Raw genomic sequence first — 9908 nt, forward strand, 5'->3', positions numbered from 1 at the left:
AGCCACACATGGTTAAAAGAAGCATCTAGAGTGTTTAGTCAGTAGATGTTTTGTTGAGTTATTAGGCCTTTTTTTCTCTGTTTTAAGTCATCTGTTTAATAATTTAAAATACTGCTGTGTTATTGCACCACTAAGTGTGTATTTCTGTGTTTCCTCTGTGTGAATATTGTGGGTGAAAGATGAATGTTATCCATCATGTCGCCGTTAATCTGATGTGCTGACAGACTCTTTTGTCCCGGCACATGTTGATTATATTACAGTTATTTATTCCAGGCCTGTTGTGGTTAAAAAAAAAACCTGGAAGAGCTTTGGAGGGAAAATCTGCATAATCTTAAGTTAAAAAACAACCAAATAGTTAAAACTTAAATTATTCTACTGATTTTTAATTTTTTTTAATTAAATACCGATATTTCCTGTTTATTGTCGGAATTTAAAAAATATACATCTGTAAAATAACTAAGGTTTTTTTTTTTTTACTGTTATATGACCTTTTTTTTTTAACTTTATTTTATTATTATTATTATTTTTTATTTATTTATTTTTCTGATATATTTATTTATTTCTTTTTACAACCAAATAGTTCAAACTTAAATTATTCTACTGACTTTTACATTTTTTTATTAAATACAGATATTTCCTGTTTATTGTCGGTATTTAAAAAATATACTTCTGTAAAATAACTAACTTTTTTTTTACTGTTATTTGATTGTTTTTTTTAACTTTATTTTATTATTATTTTTATTAATATTTTTCTTTGATTTATTTATTAATTTTTTCTGATTTATTTATTTATTTTTACAACCAAATAGTGCATACAAATATGATTTATTATCACAGTAAACAGTATACAGTCATGGAAAAAATTATTAGACCTCCTTTGTTTTCTTCAATTTCTTGTTCATTTTAATGCCTGGTGCAACTAAAGGTACATTTGTTCGGACAAATATAATGACGACAACAAAAATAGCTCATAAGAGTTTAATTTAAGAGCTGATATCTATATCATATATCTATAATATGTTTAGTATTTTTTGTATTTTTGAATATAATTCACTTACTGTATGAACAAAAAATTGAAAAAGTAATTCTTAATAAATAGGTAAAAAAATCTGGCTTTTACTATACTATTAAAGTTAAAAAAGTTTTAAAAAAATATATACAGTCATGGAAAAAATAATAAAATAACTTGTAACATAATGATTTTCGTTATTATAAAGAAAACCATGGAAAATGTCTAGATATCAGCTCTTAAATTAAACTCTCATGAGCTATTTTTGTTATCATTATATTTGTCCAAACAAGTGTACCTTTAGTTGTACCAGGCATTAAAATTAACAATAAACTGAAGAAAACAAGGGTGATCTGATAATTTTTTCTATGACTGTATGTGAGGAAGAATAAAATGATCTAAAGAAAGACAGTGAATATCTGTTTTTGGGATGTTTCAGATTGTTCTAATTCATGTAAAGCACGCATTTATAATTCTGTGCAGCAATTATTTATGCTTCTTGAATTTCCATTAACGTTAAAACTCTGTCGGACCTCCTGCTGAGTTAATCTGTACGAGCTTGTGTCGTGCAGAAAACTGGGTTTTATTTAAGTCTAATGGTGGTAACAAAATGTTCAAAGATGCCAAATATGTCAAACTGAATTTCACAGAAATGTGCACAAAGTGATGAAAACGATCGGAATGGAATATTTCTGATTAATAATCAACCATAAAATGTATTTTAACATCAAATTAAGCAGCTTTTTAAAATCATACAAGGTACTTAACAGTGTGGAAAACGTCATACATATAAACTAAACATTTAAATTATTATTAAAGTATTATTACATCAAGTTTTATTAAATAAAGATATTTCCAGTATTTTATCAATATTTTGTATTTTTAACTGTTATTTGAAGTTTTTTTTAACTTGATTTTATTATTATTATTATTATTATTATTATTATTATTATTATTATCATCATTTTATTCTTTTTACAGTGTAGCCAACAAGCTAAAATTAATGTGGAGGTCATAAATAACTCATGACCATTTAATCAAATACATTTAATTCTGTTGCCATTTAGCTAAATGAATTCATCTTTTCTTCTTTGGTCTCCTTCAATATCTTCAATTAAGATTGAATTAATCCTATTCCACACTGTCTGGAAATATCATATTGTGTGTATTATAGACTCTAACACTTTATTCCAGCGAGTTAAAGAACAAACCTTAGACTTTTTAGAATCCTTTGCCTTATTTTCTAAACATTTCCCTCATTTCCCTGGCATATCTGGCATCTTTGAAACTTTCGGATCGCCACTTGATCGTGAAATAAATATATAGAGATTTAAACAATGTTTAGCTGCACATCATGAGCTTGCACTTCCTGAAACGTTTATTAACTCCATCATGACCTCCTGCCTGCAGCTCAGACAGCAGAGCCTGTGTGTATGGGCTGAAATGTGTGCCACCAGAAACTGTATTTGAATTGTTTATATTTGAATTTGAATTGCTTAACTTGAATAATTGCATTAAAAAACTTATTTTGAATCACATAATTTGAATTTGTATTGTTCAATTTGAATCATTGCATTGAAAAACTGAATCTGAATTGTAATTTTAAATTTAATTTTTTAGTTTGGAACTGAACATTCCGTTCTCACAATTCAAATTCAGTTCGCAAAAATTTAAATTTTCTGCGATGAACATCCTGGTAGTTGAGGCAGAGCAATCGAGTGCAGATACACAGAGCGCCTCTGCGGCCAATCAGCACCTCCGTTTTCGTTTGTAACGTTTGTTGCCATCCAGTTGCTATAGCGCCTCTTCGGCCAATCAGCACCTCCGTTTTCGTTTGTAACATTTGTTGCTTTCCGGTTGCCATAGCGCCTCTTCGGCCAATCAGCACATCCGTTTTCTGTGCTTGATTGCTCTGCCTACCCGGATGTTCGTCTCAGAAGATTGAAATTGAATTTTGCGATCTGAATTAGAATTGTGAGAACTGAATGTTCAGTTCCGAACTAATAAATTAAATTTCAAATTAGAATTCAGATTCAGTTTTTCAGTGCAATGATTCAATACGAATTCAAATTATGTGATTCAAATTCAGTTTTTTAATGCAATTTTAATGCAAAAATATTAACCATAAAATAAAAGTTGAAATATTTGGGACAAAACATTTTTTTGTTTTTTGTTTGTTTTGTTTTTAAAGAATTATTCAATTGCTTAATGGTCTTGAATGTTAAATTACAGTGAATTCTATGTAAAAAAAAATGCACATAATTTTGCTGAATGTAAAATAATGGTAACCTTCAGTTTTATTGAAGTAAACCTTTAAATTAAATTAAAAAAAAAAGTAAAACCAAATTGTAAGAAAAACATTAATATCGAGGTACATAGTCAAAAATATTGTAGTATTTGATTTTTTTCAATATCGTCCAGACATTGCTGGATAAAAATAGGTTAAAAAAAATCTCACTTATCATCATTCATTCCATTCATTACCATTAACCATTAAAGTAAAAAAAAAACATTATTCAACAGATACATATATTTCAACACAGATATTAAGTGTTATAATTAAGTGATATTCTTAAAGAAATTATCTGTAAAATAAGTTATGGTTATTTACTGCTATTCAAGTTAAGCAATTCAAATATAAATGATTAAAATTCAGTTTCTGGTGGCACATGTTTCAGCCCGTGTGTGTGTGTGTGTGTGTGTGTGTGTGTGTGTGTGTTTGTTTGTGTGAACTGAAGTGTGTTTTCTCTCCTTCCAACCCGTCCACCTTCTGACTCCTTCGCTCTCCGATACTCAGCACTTCTAGAAGCTTCCTCCTCCTCTTCCTCCTGCTCCTCTTCCTCCTCCTAGTTTAACCTGTGCTGCTCCTCCTCCTCCTCCCCCTGCAGGCTGGTGTCCCTCCGTAGTCTCCTCTCTCAGCGGCGGAGGGCCTGCTGCCCTGGACGGCGGGCGCCCCCTGCTCCCCCAAGCTGCTTCCCAGGGAAATGTCACTTTATTGTCAATGCTGCTTAACCAACCAGACCCGACCACCATCACCACCTCCTCCACCACCACCACCTCCACCAACAACACCTCCACCACCACCACCACCACCGCCATGGAGAACAAACCCAACCATCTCGACCAAGACCACCACCTCTACCACAACCACAACCAAACCTCTGCCTTGTTTGCTGCTGCTCAGAACGGACACACAGGTAACAACATTTAATATTATTATTTAACTGGTTCATTTATTGGTACTGCAGGTGTTGTTTTGGGTTGGATATTGTTTGGATTTTAATCATTCCGTTTCCAATTCTTCTGATGGATTATGCTTCTGGATTTCAATCCTTAAAGGGGAATATTTATCAAAAGACAGTGACAGTGCTCTTGATTGGGTGTTATTTTCCAGAAATTTACTGGTAGTTGAGGCAGATCAATCGAGTGCAGATACACAGATCGCCTCTTCGGCCAATCAGCACCTCGGGTTTCCTTTGTAACATTTGTTGCCAGTCGGTAACGACATTTAACATTATTTAAGTGGTTCATTTATTGGTACTGCAGGTATTGTTTTGGGTTGGATATTGTTTGGATTTTAATTATTCCGTTTCCAATTCTTCTGATGGATTATGCTTAACGGTAAAATAAAAGTTGAAATCTGTGGGACAGAATTATTAAATTGCTTAATGGTCTTGAATGTTAAATTATGCCAAAAGAAAAATATGTTAAAAAAATCTGACATCATCATATTAAAGTAAAAAAAACATTAATCAACATATTATTTATATATATATATATATATATATATATATATATATATATATATATAAACACAGATATTAAGTGTTTATTGATATTCTCAAAGAAATTATCTGTAAAATAAGTTACGGATATTTACTGCTATTTGACAGTAAGTGTGCCAGACTTTTTCCATTTTTTTTGTTGTTGTTTTTTTTGACAACATTTTTTTTTATTACAAAAAGGAAGGATTAGGAACTAAATCTACAGCTTTACATCTTCATGTGGGGAAAATGAAAATGTTTAATATTTAAGCAATAATTAAAACAGTGTCTGGATTTATTTTGGTGTCTGATCATCAGGCTCGGAGGTGGATGTGGTGAAACTCCTGACCTTTAAAAAATCGCTGCTATGAAACTGATTGCAGATATTTTCTCAGTATAAGTGATACATTTCTCAAGATAACATGCAAATGAATCAGCAGGCTCCAGTTTTTCTCCTGTGGTGTTTGTGCTGCATTATAAAGTGTAGGTATGTTTCCCCACTGGGAATGTTTCTGTGTGTGGTTTCAGTCGGCGGTCGGCTGGAGGATCGATTTTTAAGAGTAGACTTAAAGGTTTAATCCCTCAGGCTCCTATGGATCCATTGATTGATAGAGAGAGGGTGATACACTAACATGCACACAAAGGTTTCACACATTTGTCCTGAGCATGGCTGATATGAATCACAACAACAAACCTGTGACATTTCTGTTATTATGAGACTTTAATCACAGTGCGTCCTCACCACCTGCTTTCTTATCACAACCAGAGCAGAGACGGGGTCTGAGATCGTCATTTCAGCTAAATTAAACATGATTTTGTGCTTTTGTCGGCTTTTCAGTGAGAAGAAAATGAGACGTTTGTTGTCAGTTTGAATTAAAGATTTCCTCTTGCATGCATTATGACTTGTCCCGCATGCTTTAGTGCAGAAAATTCAGGCTGAGGCTCTGTAGAGGTTCATTATGTGAGGTCTGTGCACGAGGAGTTGTTACATTAAACGCTCACATGGACGAGACAAAGAGAAATGTCGCAAACCTGCAACTGGTTGAAGTGATGCTGGTGACATATTAACTCATTGAACCCCAACAAGCCGTTTCAGCTTGTTTTTTAAACTGTTTTTATTTACTATTTCACTGCAATCTATAGGTCCTGCAGCTCTATGGAATCAGCACAATCATGACTAGACGTGTGGGCAACTCAAAATGTCTTTTCTGTAGAATAACACAGTTATAATGACATAAATCATAAAAAAAAAAAAAGAAAAAAGCTAGTTGGATTTCTCTAATAAATTATTTTTTTAAAAGCCTAATAAAATTGAATTTATAAGACACTTCACAAACTGCCCACAGGTGTCATAAGTACTGGAAAAATATATGTAGTCTCCACATATTGTTCATTATTGAAGTATAGTCATGTTTCCAGCCTCTCCTGTCCTCTCCTTTCTGCTCTGTGTAAGCAGCCTCTCCTGTCCTGTCCTCTCCTTTCTGCTCTGTGTAAGCAGCCTCTCCTGTCCTGTCCTCTCCTCTCTGCTCTGTGTAAACAGCCTCTCCTGTCCTCTCCTCTCTGCTCTGTGTAAGCAGCCTCTCCTGTCCTGTCCTCTCCTCTCTGCTCTGTGTAAACAGCCTCTCCTGCCCTCTCCTCTCAGCTCTGTGTAAACAGCCTCTCCTGTCCTCTCCTCTCGGCTCTGTGTAAACAGCCTCTCCTGTCCAACAGGATCTGGTTAGTACAAACGCTTTATTTTTAGCAACATTTAAATGAAAAATAATGTGATTTTGACAGAAATATCACAATTTTTAAGCTTTTTTTGGTTCCTTTTTCCTTACAGAAACTTTCAGAACCTATGATGCATTCAAGTACCATCTGGAAGTTCAAATGTCAATGATAATGCCTGTTTTTATAGTTTCTTCCTATGATAAATGGTGTATTTTTTCTGTGGTGGGCTTCATAGGATTAATACCGCAGATCATTTTTAAATGTTTAGCACACAGTAGCGTTGCCAAGCAGCTCCTGCATGTGCATCTATAAAGATGCATTGAGAGGACAAAGAGCTGGCGCTGATAAAAGCTCTCCATGTGCGGTTGTAATGTCTGTAATTGTGTGAGCTTCTGCTGATCTCATTATCCGGCTGCCACTGAACGAGATGGACTGTCATGTCAGGGCTCTAACCTCAGCACGCAGCTCAGCCACACAGTCACACATACACAGGATCATTTATGCAAGTAGACCCATTTACACACACGCACACGCACACGCACACACACACACACACACACACACAGGTCTATCAGGATCGGCCTCCCTGCTGAGATGTTTAGTAACACTGTGTCAGTGGAGGAGCGCTGATCCATGAACACGACTAATGCAGCTGAAGGACAGCTGTGCTGAGGGATTATAGGTGGACGTACACAGAGGACACACACACACACACACACACACACACACACACTCACACACACTCACACACACACACACACACACACACAAACACACACTCACGGCCTCTCTCATCAATATTTCAGTGTCCTTTGCCTTTCCTTTACCTCTCTCGTCCTTCATTTCCTTTCCTTTCATATCCCAAACCAACAGACTTGGTTTTTCTTTAAGTTTAAACCACAAAAAGATGTTTTAGTGTTCAGTGTGTAAAATTTGACAACGAGAACATGAAATGTGCACTGACTAACATGCAGTAGGAAGCCAAGAAACAGAGAGGTGAATGTAAAAAAAAATGGCAGTTTGAGATGTTTTATATTCTTTTTTTGCCCGTAACCTAGGGTGTGTGTTTTGCTCACTGTGATGTTATTTTTTAACCGCAATATATTAGATTTTAGATTAGATTTTTTATTTGCACAGTTAGAATTACATAAAATGACAAAGATAACAAATAATGTAAAGTGCAGGTAGAGGCAGAAAACCCAGATCGGCTTATATAGAGCCTCCACCTAAAATGTCATAGCTATACGAAAGTAATAACAAACTGATAAAAGCATAAAAGCATGTATATATGTGCTACTTTATGGAAACAGCACAATCATGACTAGGCGTAGGGAGAACTCAAAAGTGTTTTTTTGTGCAGAATAATGCAGTTATAATGCCATAAATCATGTTTAAAAAGGCTGCAGTTCAGACCAAGAAAATTAGATTTATTACCTTTAATGCAGAATTCACTCTGACTTCTTTCCTGTTTTTCCCCCCAGTGGCTCGATAGTACTTAATGTTCTGCACAGTGATACATATTTGGAACTATTTCTGTATTAGTGGATGTCACATGCAGTAAGTAGAGCGAGCTGAAGGTCTGGGATCAGCACACTCAAGTAGGGACAAGTGGAAAATGTCTTTTGTGCAGTATAGCAGCTATAAGGCCGTAAATAATTAAAAAGTGACCACACGTGTTACCAGGCTCCTGAGGCTTTACATTCAGCTATTTACATTTTAACAACCTGTACTTACATCCTCTCCTCTCTGTGCAGTTCTGTTCAAGATTCACAGAATTTTTGTCACATGACTGTTTGTCATAGCTGAGTCATTCATTGCTTTCCAGTTGCCCTCTGGGGCGCAAAATTTTACGTTTTTTACAGGATCTAGTTCGTGCAAATGGTTCATTTTTTGCAAAATATTAAATGAGACATGTAGAATAAAGCGATTTTGGACACTGTGTAAAATGTAATAATATATTTACAAGATGCTTTCTGTTTTTGTTTAGTTTTTTAGTTTTTATGATGGCAAAATGAATCTGTTTGGGTTTTGGATTGTTGGTTCAACGAAATAAGACCTTTTAATTTGTCAGTTTGGCTGTTTTCACCATTATAGACATTAATAAAGTGTAATTTTACTATTGTTAAATCAAGAAATTAATTTGCGGATAATATTGTAAATAAACACGCTGCTGTGAACCATGTGCATGTTTCATTAGTGGACTTTACCTGTAATTAGATTATTGCTTGAAATTCTTCCCTGGAAAGCAAAATCACATTAGTTCTACTTGATTAAATATCACAGCTTTAAGCTAAGATTTAGAAAAGTTATTTTCCTTACAGAAGCATTTGTCACACAGGAGTTGTTCAGGGACCGTTGGAAAAGTTAAAATTTTCTGATTATTTCTGTTTTTACAGTTTGTAGCTACGAGAATTAATGTAATTTTGGGTTTTTTATTTATTATTATATATATTTTTAAGTGAATATGCTTTTCAACCCTGCCTGCCAGTTTTGTGGCATTTTGAGTGAACATTGTTCCACTGTTTTCTTCCCCTGTGGCTCCATGGTACTTGATGTTCTGTACAGTGATACATATTTGAAACTATTTCTGTATTAGATGTCACATGCAGCAGAGCGAGCTGCAGCTCTGTCCCACTTCTGCTTTGTTTCACTCGCTTTTAATGTTCAGTGTCATTTCTCTTCAAAGCGTTTCTTTCATCAGTTTTCCTGGAAAGCTGCAACATTTTCTGGGGATTTCTGTCCAAGATAAATGGATAGTGGAGAGTAAAATACAATAAAAAATGTGTCATTTTAAGGCAGATAAAAGGCCGCCTCTGTGGCTAAGACTCATGGGAAATGTAGTCATTGAATGCAAAGACACTTCTTGTTGATTTATCTTTGCAATTTCAGTTGCTGCTCGTTTTTCAATCGAGTTCAGATATAGATTTTATTTATTTTTTTAAGAATGCTGCAGGACTGTATCATGTTTAATCTTTTTGTAACAACCAATGAAAGACAACATATTGTCAGGATTATTTTTTTCCATATCGTCCAGCCCTTGCTTAGGTGTTATATACACTGTATAAAAAAAAAGTTATTTTCCAGGGTTTTTATTGTTTTTTCTACATAAAGCGCAAATGCCAAACTGTTTTTTTTTTTACAGTTAAACCTTAAATTGAATGTAAGAAAAAATTGAATGACACAACAAAACAAAAAAAAGTTAAATATATTTTATATATATATGTTGAATAATGTTATTGTTTTTTACTTTAATATGACGATAAGTCAGAATTATAATTTTTTTTACCATTTTTTGTTTTGTTTTTAATTTTTTTCATATATTTTATATATATATATATATATAAATACAGATGTTTACTGTTTATTCATATTTTTAAATAAATTATCTGTTAAATAAGTTACAGTTATTTGCTGCCAGACTTTTT

At 33.9% G+C, this 9908-nt stretch overlaps 1 protein-coding gene across 1 annotated transcript in view; it reads left to right on the forward strand.

Annotated features, from left to right (window-relative positions):
* Positions 1-9908, forward strand: part of cttnbp2 (cortactin binding protein 2) — a 148261-nt gene that overhangs the window by 97109 nt on the left and 41244 nt on the right. Inside the window, exon 5 of the mRNA XM_059334624.1 lies at positions 3898-4206. Coding sequence (XP_059190607.1) covers positions 3898-4206 — 309 coding nt within the window. The remainder of the gene's footprint in view (positions 1-3897; positions 4207-9908) is intronic.

Source organism: Centropristis striata, chromosome 6, assembly GCF_030273125.1.
Source record: "Centropristis striata isolate RG_2023a ecotype Rhode Island chromosome 6, C.striata_1.0, whole genome shotgun sequence".
NCBI classification, from domain to species: domain Eukaryota; kingdom Metazoa; phylum Chordata; class Actinopteri; order Perciformes; family Serranidae; genus Centropristis; species Centropristis striata.